This window comes from Anopheles bellator, chromosome 2, assembly GCF_943735745.2.
Source record: "Anopheles bellator chromosome 2, idAnoBellAS_SP24_06.2, whole genome shotgun sequence".
Taxonomy (NCBI): Eukaryota; Metazoa; Arthropoda; class Insecta; order Diptera; family Culicidae; genus Anopheles; species Anopheles bellator.
In genome coordinates, this window is record NC_071286.1 from 49824940 (window position 1) to 49849879 (window position 24940).

At 38.9% G+C, this 24940-nt stretch overlaps 3 protein-coding genes across 3 annotated transcripts; 2 read left to right on the top strand and 1 right to left on the bottom strand.

Annotated features, from left to right (window-relative positions):
- The first annotated feature begins 480 nt into the window (after positions 1–480).
- On the top strand, positions 481–1413 carry LOC131208719 (large ribosomal subunit protein uL14). The gene is made up of 3 exons (XM_058201551.1): positions 481–579; positions 786–997; positions 1062–1413. The coding sequence occupies exons 1-3, from the start codon at positions 567–569 to the stop codon at positions 1257–1259; spliced, it is 423 nt and encodes a 140-aa protein (XP_058057534.1). The 5' UTR covers positions 481–566; the 3' UTR covers positions 1260–1413.
- A 2587-nt stretch (positions 1414–4000) lies between these two features.
- On the bottom strand, positions 4001–5262 carry LOC131208247 (proteasome subunit alpha type-1-like). Its single transcript, XM_058200900.1, has 2 exons — positions 5200–5262; positions 4001–5108 (listed from the first exon to the last, which is right to left on the bottom strand). Exons 1-2 carry the CDS (start codon positions 5200–5202, stop codon positions 4281–4283), a joined length of 831 nt encoding a protein of 276 aa, XP_058056883.1. The 5' UTR covers positions 5203–5262; the 3' UTR covers positions 4001–4280.
- A 13867-nt stretch (positions 5263–19129) lies between these two features.
- Positions 19130–21242, top strand: LOC131210591 (golgin subfamily A member 6-like protein 25). The gene is made up of 2 exons (XM_058203863.1): positions 19130–19197; positions 20358–21242. The coding sequence occupies exons 1-2, from the start codon at positions 19159–19161 to the stop codon at positions 21240–21242; spliced, it is 924 nt and encodes a 307-aa protein (XP_058059846.1). The 5' UTR covers positions 19130–19158.
- Positions 21243–24940: the final 3698 nt, after the last annotated feature.

Here is a 24940-nt window from a genome sequence, read left to right on the forward strand (position 1 = left end):
TACATGAGCAGAAAAAGCCATATTTTCTAGCATAAGCAAATGCCTAGTGGCCGTGACCTTAGAATAAAGAATGAAATTAGAATTTGAATTAAATTGTATAAGAAGAATATTCAAACAGTGAACCAAATTTAAAATTATCACAAAATACGCCAATTATTTGAGGTTGTTTCTTAACTCTATGTTCGATGTGTATTGATGTGTATGTATATTTTTTGAATCTGTTCTGTTCTGTTGTTAATCTAATTCTGTTCTAATTTTAATTTTGTTCATAAACATATAAATTTTTGTGCATAACATTTCTATTTCAAAGAGCTATTGTATTACTTTATGTAAGTCTATTTTCGACGAAGTTTTTATATATTGCGCTCGGCTCTGAATGTGCCTAGTGATTTTCGCTTTCATTTCAATTATGGCTTGAATCCATTGTAGTAACGAAAAAATGTCTTGTTAGAGTATTGTCAAAATGGGCGGAAGTTAAGGAATTGTCATTCGAAGCTGTCTTTCGCTCTTTTTCCGGCATCTCTACTTGTGAACAGGACACATTAGATTTGGCTGATTATTGAACAATGTCTAAGAGAGGTATTTTTTGTGTTTTCTTGCCCAAAATGTGAAACAGTGATCATATCTGTTGTTTCGATGAGCTATTGCCGTGTTGAGGAAGTTCTTTGACGCTGTGCGGCTCGACTACGCATGTTGTTTAACCACCAATACAAACCGATGTTATGTTCTTGTTAAAGCAAAAAATTAAATAAGTAATAGATGATTTCTTATACTTTTTAAAATAGGACGTGGAGGATCCGCGGGAGGGAAGTTCCGTATTTCTCTCGGTCTGCCGGTGGGCGCAGTTATCAATTGTGCCGACAATACGGGCGCCAAGAACCTGTATGTAATTGCCGTTCATGGAATCCGTGGTCGTCTGAACCGTCTGCCAGCGGCAGGTGTCGGAGACATGTTCGTTGCCACGGTCAAGAAAGGCAAACCGGAGTTGAGGAAAAAGGTATGGTTTATCGAATTGTCACACAAAGTTGGTATCAAATATTTCAAAAATGATTGTGCTCTAGGTAATGCCTGCTGTCGTCATTCGGCAACGCAAGCCTTTCCGCAGGCGAGACGGTGTTTTTCTCTATTTTGAAGACAATGCTGGTGTAATAGTCAACAACAAGGGTGAAATGAAAGGCTCTGCTATCACTGGACCCGTTGCAAAAGAGTGCGCTGACCTGTGGCCCCGTATCGCCTCCAATGCAGGTTCAATTGCATAAAGGACCGTTTGTTGTTAACCAAGTGGATTAACAATGACGTGGAGTGTGTGAAAGAATTTGTTATGTTTCAATACGACAGTGAAACAGAAAAAAGCCGGTTTTTGATGCTCCATCTTATCAATAATCGGAATAAAACACACAATGGATAAACCTAGTTTGAAAAGTGCATTTGAAACGCTTGTAAGCCTGTGCGGACTACCGTTAATTGTTTCGTTGAAAAATTGTAGAATGGATAGCAGCAGGTAAGATACCGATATTGGCACTCTAATGTAAATATATTCCGACACAATGCAGTACGAGCGACCCAAACTTGCTCTTCGCTTCATCACAAAATATATTATTTTATTTATCCGTCTACCATCGAGTCCACCGGTCCTGACATGCTATAGAGACTCTACCACTTGGTGCCGAGTGCCAGTGCCAACAACCCCTTTTTCAGGCCATTCTCGCATCGTTATCGATGCAATCTCGCCATCTCAAAACGGACCTACCACGTCCCCTCTTTCTAGAATTTTCTTTCAACTGCTTTCATACTTAATCTCATTCTTTTGCTCAGTCTGTCGGTTCTACTAACAATAAATCATAATTTTTGTGTTAGTAATTTATTCCTCTTTCGTTGTAGAATGTTTTCTCCTCATGCTCATTACTAGCATTGTAGAAAGAATTCGGAAGACTGGTTTCACGACAGCCATTTCCGGGCACATTTCTGTTGCCAATGCTTGAATTCTGGTTGTGATTCAACCGGTTGTTATCACTAGTTCTCTCAAATTCCATCTCACCACGATTTCGATGGTTATTTGCCTGCATCCTTTGGCCAGAGAGCACAGAATTTACTGGTCTTGTTCGATGAGCAGCATGCCGTAAATTGGGTCTATTTTCGACGCTATTTCCATCGTCCAAATCTTCTTCATGACTAATATCAAAGATGTTGGATATTTCCGTTTCAAATGATTCCCCGTAGTCTTGTGCGTCCGGGATACTATCTCGATGGCGGCGGGAAGTGTGACGCTTGTTTTTATCAACATTGTCTCGGATATCTAATACAGCCTTTGTACTAGCAACTTCTGTTCGGTATCCTCGAGTATTGTTAATATTGGCCATCTGGTGTTCGTCGTCATTTCGACTACAAAAATATCGATTACGTGTACAAATGATTGCATCGCATTTAATATTTTATGTATACATTCTTAATTTGATCTTACGCTTTCGGTACATTGGTTTTGTAACCAATTCTTGGTATTTCTCCTAACTCACTTTGGTGAGACGGTCTGTGGACATTGGTTAACTGGTCTTTTGGGTATCTGTAGACGAATATGCAAATCAGTACGGTATGCTACCATTGAGCAAAACGACCTCAAACTTACCTTTCTGCTTCATTTTCATTGTTCAGCAACTTGACAGCATTTTTTATGTAAATAGACAACAAAACAATCAAGACAAAAATGAGGACAATCAAACATCCAAAGACGGCAATGAGCAAATATATTTGATTCTGCAGCTCCATTATTGTAATTTGCGCCGGAGTTACGTAGATGTAAAAATGTAGATTTTGAATTTAAACTAATATTTCTTCAAACTCCTCCACTGGTCTTGAAGCAAAAAAATTGCTTTTACTTTATCTGCAACCAAAACAAACGAAACTAACTACTACTAAAAGCACACCTGAAATTTCGAATGAAACTGGAAGTCGTCTGTTCCACTTTTTCGTCAGATATTTACCAAACGTGGTTTGGTTTATCTTGAAGATGTGAAACTTGTTTATCTTGAAAGATGTGAAACTCGTCAGATGTTGCCGATACATTAGAAATTACACGACTACCCAAATGGATGTTTCGCGTTTCGTTTCAAAGATAAGAACGTCCTATTTCATTATTGAAAGGTAAAGTGAATGCTGTTTGCATTCTACATTATTTATTGTTGCTCTGAAGAACTTTGTGTATTTAATAAAGATTATTGTGCCATGCTGTCCAGCTAGTAGGAAATGTATGAAAGATTTTAACAACAGAACTAAGTCTCTTTCTTGTCTTTATACATTTGTTTTGTTCGGTGCTATTGTTCGGTTCGGTGTGATTTTGGCTATTTTTTCCTTCAATACACAGTTTCAATTGCCTAATTTTTTAAGCATGTCCTCTTTCATCTGAACAGCAGTATCAGCAAAATTAGCAAGAAGTTGGCAAGAAATATTCAAATGTAAAGGAAAGAATTTATCTTCACTAGATTTTTGCATTAAATGGCATCATTGGTTTTGGATAATTTTTGACAAACATCAACTTTTAGACAAAAATTAAAATTCCCTTGCATTATTATTGCATTATTTTTGTAACATTCGAGTGCGCAGAACGTTACAACTGCAACGGAAACCAGATTTTATAGTTGGCTGGCAACAAATGTCAAATTGTCAATTGTTACTTCTCATGTAAACATATGAAAGATTTGTTGATGAAAGCGAAATCAGAACTAGCAAAGTAAGAAAATGTAAGAAATATAAGAATCGAAAATGTAAATCTAACTAGCGACAGTGGCATTCTTTTTCAGAAATGGAACGGAAATCACTGGTTTTGCTTTTAATTGGCACTATTGTAACTCTACACGTCGGATTTATTTGCATAAAACCATTAGTAATTCATCCTGCTTCGAAACGGTCTGCAATAGACAATGAACGGCCCAAGTATTAACCAGCTTAGCACCAAAGCATTTTTGTTAAACCTATTACAGTTCTCAGAAAATACACATGAGCCAAATCAATGATTAAGACAGCAATTAACTTCCGTTTTATTCAAATTTGAAGGCAAAGAAAAGACAATTAAATGTCATTTGATGAATACAAAATTTTCTTTTAACCGTTTTCAGGGTGAGAGTTTGAAAAGTTTTAGGGTGAGAGTTCTGCCCGATATCCTCTCAAACTCCCACCCATTATCCCAAGGACGCTAGAGGAAAGCAGCATTGAAGTCGATCCAATGATTCTAAGATGTATAGATGGCTCTCTCTGCTGCTCAAAATCGCACGGATTCATTATGTCAATTACGTCTCCATCGCAACGACCGGGATCGGATCCGCTGGTACGTTTGGGGGCTGATCGTCTCCATCATCTCTCGGGGGCTGGTCGCCAGCGGCTGCCTCCGCAGCACCACCACCCCGCCGAACAATGTTGCTCAAATATTTGTCGTTATCTTGCTCGGTCAGTATGTTGAAGTTTTCATCCTTGCCCACGATCGCAATGGAAATGTTCTTGTTGTTTAATTCCACTTCGTTGGGCAAGGTATCTTGGAGAGCTTGCACCCCATGGCGAATTAGTTCGTCCTTCGTGTAGTCGGCGAACGTATTCAGATGCTTTTCCAGATAGGTTCGTGCACTCTGCGAGCGTGACCCAATCGACATTGCTTTACAGTCGAAAAAATTGGCGCTGGGGCAAGTTTGGTAAATATGTGGACCTTGATCATCGTAGCCAATCACCAACAACCCCACACCGTATGGGCGTCGGTCATAACGCTGTGTGCACACTTGCATCTTATTTCCAAGTGTGCTGATTAATCGGCCCACCGGATAGTACGCGTCGTAAGCATACTTATAGTTAAGACACTCTTGCCGCAAATAGCGACTTAGGATCCTAGCGTCGGCCGTAATACCGGCAAACGACAGCCCTAGATGATCATCTACAGAAATGATTTTTTTCTGGTACGAGGACAATTCGGAAGAGGCGCGTTTCAGAGCGATCAACACTGCGTAGTCCTTATTTTTCAATCCCACGGTGGCAGATCCAAGCTTAACCGCTTCCATCGCGTATTCCACTTGATGCAAACGACCCTGCGGACTCCACACGGTCACATCACTGTCGTACTGGTTACGGAACTAAAGTAGTATCAAAGGATAGGTTATAAGCAGCAATAATAATCTACAATAGCAGCAAACAATACAATTATTCACTACTTAGCTCTCTTACCATTTTCACAAGTAGCACGATAAAGCTTCGTCACTTCACGCCGCAATCGGATGAAATGTTTGGATGACAATCGAAAACCGCTCGCTGACAGATGACTGACAAGCAGGGATGCCAAACAAACTTGAAATATTTTATAAAGATGAGTTTTGAAAATATCGCTTAAACGGTTGAGAATATCGTTTAAATATCGTTTAAACGTTAGATAAACTGGGGAATAAAATTGTGCATAGCGGTGTCTTGAGCACACTTGTGGGCTTTCCTGTGGTTACTTGATTAATGCAAAGCGTTATCAATTGCATTTCTGTTCAGAACAGAGTATTTAGCACGAAAACCTAGATCGAAAAAAAAAATCTGAAACTAAAATGTTGTCGGTATCAGCCAGCAAGGCGGAGGACAGTAACCGTTTCTTAATATCAAAGAAGGATCTATTAAAGGATTTACTGAAGCGGAGTGATGTACAACTGGCGAAGACAGATATGGCGAACACATGTGGGGATCACCCAGCGATGTTCTCGGCGATGCTAGAAAACATCTGGCAAACTCGTGGATGTTTGTAGAAAACAATACGCCACGGTAGATTGGTTTAGTTTGAACCAGGGTCTTGCAGTTTGCTGCTTGTCCGATTTATTATTCAGCTTTAATGAAAAACCCATCGTGCAAGAACCGCGCAGAAACTCAATTCTGTTCAAAACCAGATCACGGGACATCTCGTCAAGTACACCGAATAAAAACATGATAACTTAAACCATCTGGTCTTATACTACTCCAATGTGAAAAAGCTTATCATCTGATTTTACAATACTTATCCGGCGACAACCGCTGAGTGGTCTTGGCCTGCACCTGAGACAAATCTCTGTAGCTCTCTGTAACGGTTCGTTTTTACGGGCGGGGTTGTTAGTCCCGCGCCACCCCCGTTCACGACGCCATCGGCAATCAAAACCATGGCCGGTTGCGAGACAACCAGACAACGTTACCGACTGCTCTATCAACGGAGACAAGGGGATTTTACAATGAAAAAATTAAATATAACTGCGAAAACATAATTGAACTACTGTCAAAACGGGAAAATTAAAATAAGTGATCCAAAAACTGAAGCTGTCTATTTACATGTATTTCAAGAAACAAATAACAAAGAAATAACAGATGGTAAAATAGTTAAGAATCCACTTCGGTCAAATACTTATTTAAAAACAATATAATATGAAAATATATTCAAGGCATTGAACTATTTCATGAATAAAATATCACAACTTAGCCTAAAGAAGAGATTACACATTTATTAGGTAGCCTTATGGCCTTGAAAACCATATGCATCGCCAGTTTGGAAAAAGTGTGCTGTAGAAAGAAACTTTACATTATTCAGAACAAGCTCATAAAATCAATCTCAAGCTTACGCCTCGGGCATATATTCAATGAAATTCACGGAATAAGTTAAGATAAACTACCAAACGTACAACTGACCAAACAATGTTTGCGTTGCAAAAAGAAATGCCGTGCTTGAACTTTCTTTAGTTGGTAAACGTTCAAAAGTGTAGTGACAATTTTTTGTCCAAGTAAAACATAAGTAAAAAAGTAGGAATAGTTTTTTTTGAAAATGACATAGCATTTTTGGATAATATTTTCAGTCGCATAGGACGATCTCGTTTAAGTTCCTTTTATATTATCCAATTCGTTTCAGGTTACCCATTTTTTTACAAAATGAAAATATGATTACCTGTATTTATTAATAATTATTTATTAGTATTTATTAGTATTTATTAATAATACAGGTAAGCATATTTAATTTAATCCTAGTTTAGAGTTGATTCACTATATGGCCACTCATTCATTTATGTATTTATAATTACTACCGCTAGTGTACAAGACAGGCCTTTGAAATTTAAGACAAAGGATCGGAAAAGTATTTGATAATACGTACAATATAATAAATAAAATAAATATAAAAATACTTTGATACGATTTCGGTACTATCAATTTACAGTTATAAGTTAAGTTTTTTATAGTTTTTATATATTTCGGGACATACAAATACAAACTTTAGTTATAAAATATTTGCAAGAAAAATGTGTTTCAGATCGAATTAAATGTGTGTCAATCAATGACCGTGAATGATTTTTTGCCAGATCATCTTCTTATGTTAGAGTGGTTTTAGTGAAGTGACTGCATGACTTGATGTTAAGACACGGGCGTCATTTGACGATGTGTGCTGTAATGGGCATAACGTCAGCTTCATTTTATTTTTATTACAAGTAGTGAAAGTATTTTCGTTGTATTCCACATACCGTTGGATGCCCAAACTGTGCCGCGATTGCAGACACGGCTGGTTTTTTACGTTAATGTAACGGGATTCGTTGCAAACAGGTACGTTCCTGCTTAAGATTGCGGTTGCTCGGAGTTTGTGAGTTCCATTGCGTCATAAGCAGATTACTTTTCCTGTAGATTACTCGAGCTTGGCATTCGCATAAATTCCGGCTCACTAACACGTTTGGAACAGTGGATTGACTAGGCAAGGGCTGAGGTAGACTGTAGAAGCATTGAAAAAAAAGCTCTGGGTGATGCAACATGCAGTTCATTTGAATGCTTCACTTCCACATGCAATGGTAGAATTATGCCAGAACATCGTACATTGAAATTAACATTACTACTCCAAACATCCTTCCATAGATTTGAAAAGTAGAGATCTTATATTTGTTTATTTTCTTTTATTTGTAGTTGGCTACAGTCTTCATCTAAATGATAGTTTGATAATGGAAGATTGAAACTTGGCCAAATCCATTTTCACAGATGCAGAAATAATACTAAACAAATAACGTTTGCTTCGCCAAGTTTACTACATATTTGTAAGAAGAGCTCATTCAGCAATATGTGATTGATTAGAGCAGTAGGGTATTTCTTTTATCTAAACTTTCAAAGTAATTGAGCTTTTTTTCGAATGAGTTGCAATTAAATTCGGTCGGAAAATTTTGATAGTCAGAATGTTTAATACTATGTTAACAATGCATATTATATACCCATACGATATAGTTAAAAAAGGCAAAATAAAGTAAAACACCACTTTATTGAGAAATTAACAACTTTAACATGACCTAAATTCTAAACTTTGAAATGTATTATTTCAAAATAAAAAAACTTATGTTTTAGAAAATTTCAGCTGTTGTTATGCTGTTGCGCGACTCATCAGATCCTCTAGCACGCATTTAAAGTAGTTTTGTCATCCTCTATTAGACTACATAATCCTCATCCCATTACTCCAAATTAGTTAACGCCAGAAGCATGTTGCTCATCCGTCTGGTAAACTTAGTAATTAATACGTATGCGTAGCTGCGCATGCCTCTTGCCCGAATGGAGCGTTGACCCAGCTTACTTGGCCGTCCATAATTTCTCGCCATATAAAGTGAGTTTAAATGACCATCGCTTGCCATTGTCAGTGGCCGTTGCCTCTACTAGCCGATTCAATGGATGGAAGTACGCTTCACACAGACCTGGCGGATGAACGATTGACTGGATTAGATAATCCACGGCGTATTCCGTTTTTGTAGCTCAGCAAGTCATCGTGCGGAATCCCCACAGGCCATCATTGCCACTGGGTAGTCGGTCCATGGTTGGTAATCTTGATTAAGGTGAAGTATGACGAAATAGAACGAAACACATGGGAAAGCCGCAGTAATTGTTGATTTTGAAAAAATTAAAAGCCATCTCTACCATACAGGGTTGTAAAAATTAACCGAGACTAATTCCTCGGCTCATGATGCCGAAAAATTACGTGCAGCTAAATGATCCAAAGTTCGTACGATGTGGTAACATTGAATGTGTTTTTTATGTCTATATAGTCATGTGTTTAGCGAATATGCATTTGTGAAGGTTAGCTGTTGACAGGGCAGTCGATAAAGCTAAATGGTTGTCACGCATTTGGGCATGGGTTCAAATCCCGCGGTTGGCGCGAGACTAGCAACCTCGCTCGTAAAACACAACGTTACAGAAAAAATCAACAGAGATCAACATTGTCTCTGGTGCAGGCCAAGACAGCCGTGCAGTTGTAGACGGATGAGAAGAAGAAGTTAAGTTTTGTTGGTTAAACAGCCTTTTAACTGACTAAAAAACCTTAATGCCTAGGTGAGCCTGATTCGCCACCCATATCACTACACATATACTACATGGTGCTAGCCAAAATTGGACGTTGAGAGAACATAACTGTGCTGTGTAACGATGTAACAAGAAGGGCACGGAAAACTCTCCGGCTGTGAATCTTCTGCGGTTTACGCTGTAGCTGGGCTAAGTGTAACATAAACACACTTTCAAATCGTTTCCGGAACGTTGTTCACGGTAGTTACGGTGTTAGCTGAGGCGACCCACTCCAATCGTTGGCGAGTGGACGCAAGCAGCGGGTATTGTAAGGTTTGCGAATGCTAATTGTATCGTTTTTCATCCGTAGTATTGCGTCTTTTCACCAAAACGCACCTATCAATCTTACATGTGTTGAAAGAGGACACATGTCGTAAGATTATTCCATGGAAGCACTAGAAACTGCGTTACGTATTTAGGATTACATGACACACTCTAACAGTGTACTTCCAGAGTGTCTTTTTATTCAAATTATATCACGACTATCGAAGGAGTATTCATTATGGTAACCTAGAGAATCTATCTGCTAATTTAAATGATGAATTTAAAAGGCAGGAGTAAAATAATAGATGCAGTTCATGGCTTGGTCATTTAATGTCATACGATGAATACGAATTGAGGGATTTTTTTGCATCCGCATTGGTCAATGTACTGCACTTTACACTTGGCCCCTCAACTCTTTCAAACTGTTGAAAGGTTACTTTTTTGTTTTGTACCAATTGAATATGTGATAGTTGAAAGATGATCAACTAGAAAGACTAGAAAGATGAGTAAATTTCCGTTCTTCTAATATAAAAAATGGACGATTGGAGTTTTCGTTCAGACTAATATTTCGCACGATTTACAGTACGGGCGAGTTCGTGATCTACTATCTCCAATATAATCAAATTGAGTTACCTGTGATTATTCTCAAAAATCAAATTGCCAAAAATTCGGTAGTCGGTAACGCTCGTCGCTGTCACACAACTGGACTGGGTTCGATTCCCGGAACCAGCGTAACAGGAAAGTTTGTGCCAGGGCCCATAAACGCGTATAAACGCGTAATAAACCTATAAACACGTAAAACAACGTAAAAATACAACCTTACAGTATGCAAGAGAGATTAACATTCTCTCTGTTGCAAAGCAAAACCGGGTGGTGGTTGTAATTGACGGATAAGAAGAAAAATCACTAGAATATGTAGAATAACGAATTCTCATTTTCTGCTCTGTTTCGTTGCTTTACATTCACCCTTTACAAGTTTTGCCCACCCGAGAAGAGTGCAGAATGTGGTCGTTTACAATGCCAGATGCTGCAGAGTTCGAGTATGTTTAAGGAAGTTATGGAAGAATGTTTAAAAATCGTTTCTTTTTGTTCTGAACGAATTCGAACGGACACTTTAAATGTTTTGTAAAACTAGCTTACTGGGCGATTTTGGTTTCGCCTTAAAAATACTTTAAAACATGAATAAAACGTTTAAACGACAGTATTTTGAGTTTGGCCGGCCCGGCCAAAGCGATGCAACCATTATAGTTCAAATCAAATTATAAAAGCCCTTAAGTTTCTATAGTTTCTTTATTCTATTTTGCAACCCTTAATTGCCCTGATTTAAACAAGCGGTTCAATAGTTCGACAATCAATTGCGAGACAGTCAAGTAAAGTTAAAACAACGTTTTATAAGAATTTTATTTGTTATTTTAATTCTTTGTAAACCACTTAAGCTCTTTGAGCTTAGATATCATAATAAACGACACCAAAAACCGTTGAATTGGTGTTTTTCAATGATAAATATATTTAGTGTCGAAAATGTTGAAACAGTGTCATCAAAATGCTAAACTCAAAGCTTATAGCTGAAAGCTAAAGTGTAGCTAAACCAGCGACAGAATGCATTAATAGATTCATAGTGATGCGTGGTGTCAAAAAAGGTTTTTGTTAGAAAACATTTTACTAAAATACAAAAAAAGTCCTTGAGGATTTTTTCTTTGTCTTGTTTGCAGAATCGCGACCAAACGTTATTAGAGTTTTTATTTCTTATTTTAAACCTTGAAAACCACTAGAGCTCCTTGAGTTTGGATATCATCAAAAAACGGTACCAATACCTGTTCAACTGGTGTTCACCTGTTGTTTCCGAATGTAGAATGTAGAGCCTGACGTTACTAGCAATGATTCGAAAAACACTACAGCCGGCTTTTATATGGTACATAAAGTTGTTGCCAATGGTATTAGTTATTTTATTTAAATTTTTGAGTTTTTGTTTTAGTATGAATACTGGATCGCTAGCGCAGAACTTATGTTTTTGAAACTTTATTCGGGGCCTGATCAGTATACTGTAATGTGCATATTTGCCTTTTCCGATGTTTGTAAGATGACCTTTATTTGCTTTTTTAACTAGACTACTAATAACAGTATAACAATCACTGAATCATTGAACAGTGATCGTATTGTTTGGTAACTTAGTTAATTAGTAATATTAAAATGTGAGTAGATATTGAACGTAACCACCATAAACCCTGGCCAAAGCCCATGGTGAAAGGCCAAATAGGTCAATCTTCAAGCTTTGCTCGGGTCAACAAACTGCATCACGATTGTTAAAAATATTTTCATCTTCTCTTTTGAATGATGTTCACTCTATTTATTATGAAACATCCCAGTTATGACTGACCACAGGAACGTTAATTCAGTCAGCAGTGCTTCAAAATAAAATCTATTTCTCTTATTCTTTTTAACCAACAAATGTAACCGAGAAGCTCTGCTGAGGATTATTGCATAGAGTGAACGCGGTTGTCTGATTCGTTCGTACTTCGCAACTCTTGGTTTTTCCTTTTCAAACAATCAAACTAGCTTATTTGTCTACAAACCCTGTCAAATATTAGAAATACAGATATAAAATATTAAATTTATCTCGATTTCGATTCCATGTTAGTCCAGCTGGGCGTGATTGCATACAATAATCAGATTGTATCAATTTTCATCATCACTATGTGTTTTTATTTTTCGCAAGTCATTCATTTCTCTCTTCTGTATAATAAAAAAATTGTATTACAGAATTCCTTGAACGTGTTGATTCATTGTATATTGCATTGTACAACGTTCGTTATAGGTATTCTTAGACAAAGTTGAGTTTATGAGACACCATCAGTTAACACTCACGGTGTTAACTTTATCATTCCCAATAGGCAAATCCAGTCCGCCTTTATGTCCGTTCTGTGGAGTCACCATCCCAGTAGCCCACATTCTTCTGGACTGCTATGACCGATCCTCAGAAAGATCAATTTGTAAAATAGACCAACATATCCCAAATCCTCACCAACCATCACAACCAAGAGTCTAAACTGTTAAATTTCCGCACACCCAAATCTAAATACTTTCAGATAAACTGCAACCAGCGACAACTTCAAGAGACAACTCGACCACAACAGCCAACCAAGAGACGAATGAAATTGAAGCCCTGTGCTCAAAATAGCTATAATAATACAACAACAACAACAACAACAACCATGAGTTTAACCATGACTTGATTTCTCTTCAAATTGGGGCAGACTGTGAATTATTGTTTTAACATCCCTCTGGATAGGTACCGTTACCTATGGGAAAAGACCCTGTAATGGTTTCAATTTCCTCCCGGGTTCGAAAATATCATGAGACATTTAAAGTTACGAGGCATTCTCTTTCTCCTCTTTTACAGGTTACACAACATCGATGATCTTAATAAATCAAGTAGCGATAACATGTTTAGCAGACGTGGAGCAGTTATTCATATCCACGCTCTTTCTTAGTATTCTGCACTTTCAACCTTCGCTATTGTTGAATGCAATTGTGCGGTCGTTCTAGTGACTTGCGCCATCAGGCGAAAACTGCATCTATTTTTATGTTTTCTTTGTTAGGAAGTGAACAAAGTTAAAAGGGTGAAAGCATAAATAGGTTCTTTCGAGCCTCTTTGGAAGGAGGTAGCATTTCGAGAGATTTCAAAATACAAGAAAATGTCACCCTATTGTTTAAGTAACACACATTATCACGGTTGAAATGGTTACCAATAAATCATAGTCCGTTCTTCCAGATCCATTCGTTAAAATAATTTATTGTTATATTGAACGATTGATATCAGAAGATTCGAGTATCGAGAATTCGCTAATCAAACATCAATTGTAGGCTGCGATGAGCAGGCCAATCCACAATGAGAATATCAGGTGATGGATTTTGCGACCTGCACTCAGACCACTTTATATGCATTTCGCGATTGCGGTGAAACTGGTATGTAGCACAGATAAAAATGAAGGTTGACGATTGGTTGATAAACATGGAGAAGGAGCATTTTATTCAGTTTGTACCCATTATGCTAATAAATTTGCATTTGCAACAGGCCACGATAATAGTTATTGCGCGAGTGAAGCGACGAATGCGTAAGAATTGACTTCAAACTTTTTGTAACTACTGGGTAACTATCAAACATATTCAAACAATCATTGATGCATATATTTTAATGTAGAAATACAATATGTTTTTCAGATGAAACGTGCTTCTGATGAGTTATAGCTTGCATTACTTTCTTTAGATTGTAAATATTTTGATTAACAAGGCTGTGGAAGAGCTTATGAATATTTAATTACAACGTTTAATTGTTTCAAATCAAATCAAATATCTATGGGGCAGTTAAAACTACTAAATGCATTCCAACAGATGGCAAATAGATAGCCACAATTACATTACAATCCCCAGGCGAATGGTTTAGGTTTTGATTTTATTGTTTGTTTAAGTGATAACCTTTTCTAAGATATAAATCCATCAAATCAGCCGCTTATAAGATATTATGTAAAATGTCGATGTTGGTTGAAAAACCACCAACTGATATGGCATACATCGTCGGTTGAGCAAAAACTTTATACACCTGAAACACATAACATCAAATGTGTACCACATCGTAGAATTACTGGTCCACTGTTACGCATTGGCGACAGCACGCGGCGAACGCGGCACGCAAGTTGATCGGAAGGTTCGTGTTTAACATTGTTTTGTTTTTGACGGCACAGCCCAAGAGCCCACATTCGGGCGCGTGGTTAGTGAAGCATGCGTGAACATGACGCGAACGATCGATCATGCTGCCTTTGGCCTGTTAATGACGACGCCCCATGGGTGTAACTAGCAGCAAATGAGGAAGTAGGTTGGGATTTGGGTGTTTTTGAGGAATCGCTCCGAAATGCCCTAGGCAAAATATCAGAGCATTAATGTTACATCATTGCCCCGATGGTCGTTTTTCGATAAACCCGTCTAATGGAATTGAACCGAAGCCGAGTTAGTAACCGTTTGCAAAGCCGAACTGTTTTGATTCGCTGGTGTTCATACCGGCATGTTATATTAGGAAAAGGTTGACAGATTATGATAGTGTCTGCGCAAATAATAATGTCTCGTTTGTTTTTCGAGATGCTTTGAATATAAACACAGGAATTTACACAATTACAATCTAAACAGTCTATTCGAAAAAATTATACATGTTGAAAAGAACTAGTGAATGTAACGTGGAGTGGAAGCACGCAAGAAATTGTACTGAACGTCAAAACAAGAATGTAACGGAGTTTATTTCAAATTTTCACAGGCAATCATAATTCGTGCTACAGACCAAATAAAAAATATTAAAAGTACTTTATCCTTTTGACGATATCCAGAACAACTAGTGCAAAGATCCAATACTTATCTATAAACATGTATTAAATATAAATCATATGGTTAACCCCGTATCCTTTTACTTGCAACTATCCAAATGTTTTAAATTTACCTTCTCTGCTACCTGTACCTACTCTGTACGTGTCTGATCTCTAAAACGGCCTTCGGTCCTTGGAAATTCGGGAGATGAATCAGGACACGGCTACTAGTTCTCAGTAGATTTTGTACACAGAGTTTGAAAACAATATTACACTATTTATGTCTGTTAGCACGATTTTTGTATAGATTTTTGCCAACTCAGTCAGGCTCAGGCATCAATTTGGATTCGAATTATGTACAGGTAATTTCAGCTTCTCATGTAGATGAAAAGTAATTCCAGCAAAGGAATAAACGAAAGTACGCGAACCTGTTGTCACTGTCAAACTGATGCTACTACCAAACCCCCTTCGAAGTCTGAGGGTTCGGTTTCCTGGTTGTGCCAGCAGACGACACACAGCCATATTCGCGTAACAGGTTCCCTGTCTATCCTTAACACGAGGTAAACAGTCCGCACGAAAAGAGAAGTTACTGCATAGTTCGAATGGGAGTTAAAGGAGGTCTGCGCACTCCGGTGTTCGCCTCAAAGCATTTCACCGGGCAAGTAGCAGGAGACCATTATCGTATCGCATTCGTGAGCGTATGGTATGCATGGTCGATATTATGTAATCTCCAGACGGCGGTCCGCATTTGGTAGTACAAAACGAGAAAGGTAGCTCAAAATTGAAAGGCATAGAAAAACTACAACTTCTTAACCTCGGCCGAAAGCATTACCGAGCGTCTCTAGTCGAGGTATTAGGATTATGGGAGTCAATTGAATAACTGAGTTTGTTGCATTATCGTACCAACACGAAGATAGAATTTATTTTTTCTGAGCAAAATAAAACTTGTTTTGCGCTGTAATTTGTTTTATAATTGAAAACCAGAAACAAAATTTAATTTAAAATTAATTGAATTTTTTTAAAGCTTCAATTCCAACTTCACATGCCAGTAGATGGGAACCTTCCTAATGATGTGTGTCCTCTTTTATTTAACTATCTATTTTTTGTTCTAAAAACGTTCGAATTTGGAAGTTCAAACTTTCTGTAGCATTTTACTTCAAAGCTTTGCCTATACTATTTGACATATATTATCGCATCAGCCAAACTTATTTACATAGAATGAAACGTAGTATGAGTAATTATTTATTGCACGTTCTTTTCCTTGTTATACACTTCACACTTTTAATGTTATGCTTATTGCAACTGTTGATTGAACTGTACAGTCTTTTATAATACCTGTAGTAATGTTTGTACCAACAAAGAGGACAAATGGCTCGTCGATTATGATGAAGAAGGTAAGTTTGACCTTCAACGGACTTCGTGGTCTATATCATCCTGGTCGCCCAAAGTAGCGCATGAAACTGTCGAAAAAGAAAAGTAAAAGTTTCAACGTTGTTCCACTAACGACCAGGAGAAGGTAATACAATGTGGCTACTACGGAGTGTGTGGGGAGAGGAATGAAGAAAAACCGATTCCCAAAAAAGTGATTGTACGCATTCCACTTCTACCTAAAGACCTAAAGCTCACTGGACAGCTCCAGGCGCCCTACTAGGAATGCTTGAACTGCAAATCCCCACTCTATAAAGAAAGATGAGAGATGGCTTACGGGAGAGCAAATATAGGAGGAAACTAACATTTCATACAAACCGAAAAGCGTAAGTACATAACGATCGGAAGAACCTGTTGCATCGAAAGGTTGCTGTAATCGGTACGTGGTTATGGACTCGCAGTAACTATTCGATAATGAATACGCGTGAAAGAGCACAGAATGATTGCAAAATATGTAAAATTATTTTTAAGGTAAGTTTAATTTATCCCCAAACAGTTTACCTAACTGATAATAAATCAGTCCAAAGAGAAAAATGTCAATTCGTGCCCTGCCAATACATTAATTTGAATGTAAAATTTTAAGTTTACGGATCGTTGTACTTGATGAGAATGAAATTAAAAAGGTACAATTAAAAAGGTACACCATCGCCAGCATGAACGCTTATAGTACGCACACATGCTTCGTTTGCTAAATTTAATGCAGGCTGAATAGGGTCTTTGCTTGCTTATGTCATACTTAAGAAGGTCGAACATCTATCGTTTTAGGGCCGCAAGTACACTGAGTCTAAGGTCAACAATCCGTCGCTTCGAAGATGGAGCTTTGGAGGTACTCTTGGTTCCTTTGTTCGTTTCTTTGATTTTGTCGGTAGAAGATGGCTCATATCGGTCACAGATTTGCAAAATACTCATCAAGAAACTGCTAACACATAGCCATAGTAAAAATACAAAACAAATACTTACAACTTTGAATTTGAAACATGTTTTAACTGAAAGCGTTGTCAGACTTTTGAATACCTTTTTTAGTGTCATAGATTTATTCGACATTCGACTATGGAGTGATGCATTTACCAAAATAGTAGTGAAGGCGTTTATCATGATTTATCGCTTTCGCCAATTGATGAACACTTCTTCCATTAGTGCCATCTTGTACACTAAACGTTTTCAATATTACCTTGTCGCATTAATTTTTTTGTGTTCTTACAGTCTCCATCTGTCGGCCATCTTGTGTTCTTACAGTCTTCAAATATCAAATATAGGTTTCCTTTCTTTTTCTTTTATCTTACTATCTTTTTGAAATTGTATATCCCAAGTGCTGTTTGAATCCAAGCAAATGAAGCTGCAGACTACAAAATGAGCAGCCAAAACTGTAATAATAAACTGTAAGAACAAAACGAGGCGTATCTTTTTAGCGTACAGCGACTGAAACTCTTCCATCTAAGATACAACAACCACACAGTAGAATCGTTCAGTAATGGTCAGTACAATAAGGGTCAACGTTCATCCATGACAAGAGCAAACATAACGACTGATTCATTGCCGATTGATTCTCGTATGGGTCATAAAATTTGAAATGTCCATCATGCTGAAAAGAGAGGACTTATCTACATATCGTGGACAGGCTTACCATGTGACCATGTGGCAGTGACTTTACCATGATACCTACCGTTTGATGAGCTGGGAGCAAAATTCAAACCCTGGCAGCGGAGCTGTCGCGATCGCGAGTGATCGTGTAGCCTTGCCAGAAGTTGATTTGTATTTCCTGTCTCCAAAACCTTCGGCTTTTTCTCCTTCTAGCCAATCGCCAATGATGTTGGCATGAATTTGAAGTAATGTAGGACAAAATGGAAAATAGTTCGAGGTGTGACGCATTGCACAACACATGATCTATCAATTTGTCAGAAAATTAACATTAAGTGTATTGTGGTGAAATTAAAATATATATTGTTAGTGTTTATAATGTGAACACGCACCGTATAATATTGCGGTGAATGTTGGTGCAGTATCTAATCTAATCTAACCCTGATGTCTTAGAATGTTTAGTCTTCTATGAATATTCTCCAATCAGATATGAAAGCCAATCAAATGTTCAGACTTAGTCAAAAATGTGCACAAAGTGTGACGCGTGGATTGAAAGCGGGATACCTCGTGATGTGCTGAGTGATCGGTGGGCCTGCCACCCTGACCTAACCGTAACCCTGTTCTAGACTTGGTTATGACAGGAATCTGTATAAGGATTTTTTGAGGTACCCTTTTTCCCGGTACCCTTCAATTTTCCCTTTTTTGTTTTCCCTTTCCTGTAACGGTATATTCATTGCATTACATGGCCAGATCGCCGCTATCATCGTTGCATCAACTTGGCGCTACATCTCACACTAGCCCAAACTGCGATGTGTGTGTAAGTGGCAGTGAAGAACCAAAACTGCGCCAGTTGCGTGGCGCATACGGCAAAAGCTTTCGCTTTTCTTCGGCTCGACTCGAATTGCAGACTGGGGCAAACTTCAATCTTCGCGCAAGCAACGAACAGTGGTACTTTAAAGGGGGGGGCCACGCTGCAGCCACAGTTTGAGTGACGAACGGGTGGCAAAAGCCTTCCTTCGGCTGCTGATCGTTTCGGTTTGAGGTGGGCTTTCGTTGGAGTGGCAGTTGTGCAAGAGAAATGGAAGCAGCACAAGTTACCATTTTTCGGTATAAAACGCCGATCTTCTTCAATTTATTGACAGTATCAAGACCAGCACGGTCAAGGAGTGTGGAGTGTCACGGTAGTGTGTGGTTGAGTTCGTTAACTACCGAATTCATGCGTCGGCCATTCAAGATGAGGTCGTCAACGCTTCTGGTTAGTGTACAATATGATAGTTTGTAAGAGAAGGTTTCATGAACTCTAATCGTAGTGAATTTTGTGAGAACGTGCATCAGCCGTGGATTAATCGTAACTGAACAAAATCCCACAGAGTTCTAGGACATTGCATCGGTATCGAATCACACCAAAAGTGGCTGTTTGTTAATCTGAGTGCTGAATGAATAAGAACAATTTTGTATAAAAAAGTTACAACATTGCGATGCTGGAGATACATTATTATACTGATGTGAAACAAGCTAGAACGTAAACATTTCCAAATAGAGTGACTGCGCACGACAGTCTAGTTATGGTGAAATTAATTAAATGCTTTTGGACTGTACCGGGCTGTATTTGTATTTGGTTGGATTCGTTGGCCACCAATAGTTAATTCATTTTGTTCGTTAGCTATGGCAATTAGTGTATGGTTTACAAACATCCTTGACGGTTCTGAGACGAGAACGTTTTATGGTGATCTAGAATGTATCGATGTGATCGTAGTAGGCAAAAGTAGAAGTAAGGCGCTTTCATTTCTTTCATTTTGGACTGGAATATGATACAATTTCATCTGGCCGTATCACGTGAAATAACGTCCGTTATTGTAACGCTATCAAATCATGATACAGTGGTGTACCTAAGCCCAAAAGTTAAAGACGTGCGAAAATGATAAAGTACAAGATTTCAATTCTACATTCCAAGGAGATTTCATTTTTAACGGTTCCAGTGACGGGATTATATTAATTTGCTAACAAATAGTGGATGTACTTACATATCAGATTGATCCTAAGAGATAATTTTATTTGAAAAGCTATTTACACCCCGTTTATGCCGTTGCTAATGGCACACAACAACTATGATCAATCGTCTACCTGGAACCAGTTCATAATGATACATACACCCAGTGATTTAATGAATGAAGCAAAACTGGTTTCAATATCACTTGTGCATGGAACGATTGACCATCTCAAGTCATTGATGACTTGGTGTCGTCGAAACCCATAAGTGAGCAGTTATGGCTCACAAATCAATCTCATTAGCTTCCTGTCGACCTGTACTCACTAGCCATTTGTCCGTTACCAACTCGCAATTAATGAAAGAGTAAATGACGAAGCGAATTATGGTGTCACTGTTCTTGCTGTGTTCTTATCAATCTTTCACAGGCCGCCATAGGCTGCTGTCTCTGTGTCACTCTGGTTCTAGCGGACGACTCGATCACCATTCGACAGAAGCGAAGTCCAGCTCCGTTCTTCTTCAACAAGGGTCACGACCACCACGAACCAAAGTGCGTCTGGGAGAAAAAGTTGGCCTGGAAGGAGGACTGGAAGAAGGTCTGGGAATCAAAAAAAGTCGAAGTGTGGAAGTCCGAGTGGAAAAAACATCAAATCCCAGTTTGGAAAAAGGTGGAAGTCCCTATCTGGCGCGAGGTGAAAGTGCCCGATTGGAAGATCATCAAAAAACCCTACTGGCAGGAAACGGAGCTACCCGCTTGGAAAGAAGTGCAGGTGCCGGACTGGAAAAAAGTCAACAAGCCCGTCTGGCGCGAGATCCAGGTCCCGGTGTGGAAGGAAGTGCAGGTCCCAGAGTGGAAGCAAATTTGGGTTCCCGACACGGTGAAGGTCGGCATTCCGGGCGAAAAGTATCTCGGCAAGGACGAACACGGTTGGGAGTACACTAGCCATGACTTGTGGAAGAAGAAGATGGTTTGGAAGCCCCTGTGGAAGAAAGTGTGGAAGACCGTGAAAAAGGAAGAGTGGAAGACGGAGAAGAAGCTTGAATGGAAGGAAGAATGGGTCCAGGTTTGGCGCACGGAAAAGAAGCAGATTTGGGTGAAGAAGAAGGAGGAACTGTGGAAGGAAGAGAAGATTGAGATCTGGCGCATCGAGAAGAAACAGGAGTGGGCGACTGAGAAGAAGCTGGAATGGAAGGAAGAATGGAAAGAAATCAAGGTCCCGGCCGTTAAAGAAGTTCAGGTCCCCGCGTGGAAAAAGGTGTGGAAACCCGTCTGGGAGAAGGCCTGTGTACCAGTCAGCCACGGATGGCATTAGTCGGAAAATCTTTCTAACTTAGTTTTTAGTAGAATGTTTTCGTTTGTCATTATGTTGCCCTTTTCTTTCATTACCATTTCCTTTGCTACGGCTCCTGCCATTGAGTAGTTTTGTGCTTCTTACGTTCAGTTTTTCACTGCAATGATTTCCCACCGTTCGACACTAAGTGTAAAAGGGTACTTTGTCGCGTAACACATGAAACGGACTGTCACTTTTACGTTTCGGGTTTTTACGTACGTACTTTTCCTAGCTTCTCAAGCTTTGTCTATCGCGTTTTAACTGCATCTACCTGAAGATTGCTTGGACATTAACTGTACTTTTATAGGATGTTACATCATCTTGTTAATGACGACCCGCATTGAAACATTCCCACAGAAGCCGAACACGCCAGCACTTCCAATTCACGTTTGTTTTCAGAGATCCGGCTAGGTCGCCCAGCTGTTGTGTATCTTGTAAGCGGCAAGACGACTTTGCTATTGAGTTGGCTGCCTAATAATACTTCCCTTTCGTACATCTGGTCGGTTGGTGAGAAGAAAATATTGTTCGCTTTTACGCTTTCAATTAAAAAAGGCAGCTTTTACTGAAGCGCAAAGACTTGCAAAGGTAGCTTTTACTAGCAAACACTGTGCAACATCACTTTGCACTTTAGAATGGTGCTAAAAAGGGGTATGCGATGCGCGAAGAACGTGTTACTAGCACTTTATTGTATCGATGCTTTGGAATGTTTTGTATTGTTTATTTCAAATGGATTTTTCATATGTTTATTTGATATATAAACATGTTTTGTACATTTCTATGTTCAAGTACATGTACCACTAAATTTCCAGGGCTCGCAATGTCACCTATCGCATTGAAGCTAATATTTCATCGGCTTGGATGAGTGATTTGTTACATTCTGCATACAAAAACCTGAAGGTAATGTAGAACAAATTAAATAGAACAGGGCTTTTGGCACATTTACGAAAAAGCAAACCTTAACCCAATAACATTCAAATGAAGCGGAATTCATGTATTCCAGTGATAACAATTTTACATGGTTAATGATTGCAGTAAGACCGTCATCATCTCGGAGTTTACTATATTTGCACCACACACTTATCGATGGTCAATTATTGTATCTCTTGTAGATGTTTTCGCAACAATGCACGATTCCTACACTTACGAAAAAATCATCTCATGCATTCTGGTAAACACGACTGAATTGGATTACATGTGAAACACGAACAAAGGAAGTGCGATATAAAATACGTCATCCACATACGTTTGTCCAAGCAATGTGTATCTTAGGTGCAGCTAATACCTAATACATGAAGTTCCTTCTCTAATTCAAAGAGCACATCTTCTCGTATTAAACAGAACTGAAACACTGACCTATTAATATGCGCAACAGCTGTCCAAACCTCCGTTGAATTAGAAAGCATTAGGAACACTTCGAATGAAACACTAAAGAACGCTTCAATTGCTTATTCAATGTGTGCTTTAGATAGTCTCTCGGTCAATTATCTTTTACGCATCTTGTACCCTCTATCAAAAGTTTATTGCCAGTGGAAAACTTCATGCATAAAAACTCATTCATTCAACACCGGTCAACGAAACCGGAACAGAAAAGGCAATCATGCGTCGTACCTTTGTAAATAATTGTGTAAATAGTTATGGTTTCATCAGGCAAGTGCGCGTCCAACACAACATTGGTCGAATAAAAGAGAAAAACAAAACCTTTCAATGAATGTCAATACTTGCATGCCATTTTATTTCACAGAATGACCGAACTATTTCACAGTGATGATTTACAATTTCGACCGTCATCGACTTCTGCGATCTGAACTAAATGGATTCGTGCTTCAACGTGTGGAACTGGCATTCCGATGCGAAATGGAACAACTTCCGGTTCCGCGTTGGTCGGGTGAAAATAAAAGAAAAGCCACCGGCAACCGGTCGCTTTGCGTCGTCGCAACCGAACGATTAACTTTGACGAAGTCAAGCTGAATTTATATTAAACGCTTCATTAAAAGGCAACAAACATCAACAGAGGATAGCTTCTTCATCAGTAACCGTATGGAGTGGTGACTCCAACTATTACACCACTTTTGTAGTGGGTAGTGGGTCGCTTGCCGTTCACCGCCGATGATACCGCAGTTTCGTGCTGCGTTGTAATTCCGCGTGCTTAGGAAACCGGGAAATGCACCATTTAGTTCCAGCTTAGTTGAATCGTGTTTCCTTGCAGATAGCAGAAGATCGCCCTTCATCTCCTCTCCTCACTTCTCTACCGCAGCCGATATGGGCAACGCATCATGTTTTTCCCACAGCTCTATTCGAATCGCCATTTGCAATTGGGCGAAGAGGAAATGGAACCACCGCGGTGGGAACGCCATGGTCGGTGAAAAAACCGGTGGAGGCTATATTTTTACCGAACAACGCCGGATCGCCGGATGACGACGCTGCGGCGTGAATAAAAACTTTGTGATAGCGCTTGAGGCGCGGAACTGCAGATGGGGCGGAAAAGAAAAGCACGGTACCGTGTTGCGTATTTCACAGATCAGAGCAGTTGGAGGTAAGCGTGATTGCTGATACTGGCCGCGACGGCTGCTGGATGAAAAAAGGAGATGATGAAAATGGAGAAGAAATGAATGAAAGTGGAAAGCGAATACGCTGTTAAAATTTACGTTTCACTTGCATAACCGCAAAATTTCGACGCAATTGTAAATACTGTCTGCTGGAAAAACTTTGTAGAGGAAATCGTCTCGTCCGAAATTAACTGCTTCGAGTGGGAAAAGATTTACTATACCGACAAACTTTGTTGCGTACGATGCACCATTCCTGCTCTTCATGTTAGGTTTACATCCTATATTATACTTCAATATTACAACGATTTAAGCGTACAAATGTACGTACATGTTTAGATAGCGAGCTGTTTCAAGCAATGAACAGTCATGTAATTAATGGCAAGAATCAAAACTCTTTTTATTCCAAACATAATTTGATGTAATGGCTTTTGTGGTCCTTTACATGCTTTTACTAGTTGTTGAAACTTGAATAAGAAGACTATGCTAATCTCTCATCAAATCTTTAAAAATTACGTAAATCGTAGAAATTCGGCACGAAAAAAGAATAAAGCAAACTATAGGAGCATAAGCATTTATAAGCATTTGAACATGTCAAGTTTTGTTCCATGTTTTTGCGGGGAGTACTTTAATATGACGAAAAGTGTTACCGAACTCATCAAATTTTAAAAAAAAATGTATGGTGAACTTGCTCTTTCTCACAGAACGTGTCGGATGTGGTTTGCACCATTAAAAGTGGTGTTTTGGCTTGCAAGACGAAGTGCGACCTGAACAGTCAAAAATGGTTGACGATGAAGAATTGGTAGCATTGCTCGATCGGGATGCATGTTAGGCGCAAAAAGAACTTGCAGAAATGGTAGGGTGTTAGGTTGACCAAACGACAGTTTCCCATCGCCTGAGTGCCGTTGGAATGATTAGAAAAATGTGTTATTGTGTTCCACATGAATTGAAAAAAGAGACATTGAATGAAAGAAAACCATTTTGCTTCTCCAGATGTGCTCTTTCGGACCAGTAATTGTTCTGTTACATGAGTAACGATTTGGCAGCACAGCGGTTCACTTCTCATGGAAGTATTGAAAAATGCGTCTCTGAGTGGATCGCTGATAAGGATAAGAAGTTCTATCGACACGGAATCGG

What these genes read in the sequence shown, in the direction of transcription:
- LOC131208719 (XM_058201551.1), top strand. An exon ending in AACCGGAGTTGAGGAAAAAG is followed by an intron (nt 998 to 1,061) that starts GTATGGTTTATC and finishes ATTGTGCTCTAG; the next exon opens with GTAATGCCTGCTGTCGTCAT.
- LOC131210591 (XM_058203863.1), top strand. Translation starts at nt 19,159, where the DNA reads ATGCGTCGGCCATTCAAGATGAGGTCGTCAACGCTTCTG. An exon ending in TGAGGTCGTCAACGCTTCTG is followed by an intron (nt 19,198 to 20,357) that starts GTTAGTGTACAA and finishes AATCTTTCACAG; the next exon opens with GCCGCCATAGGCTGCTGTCT.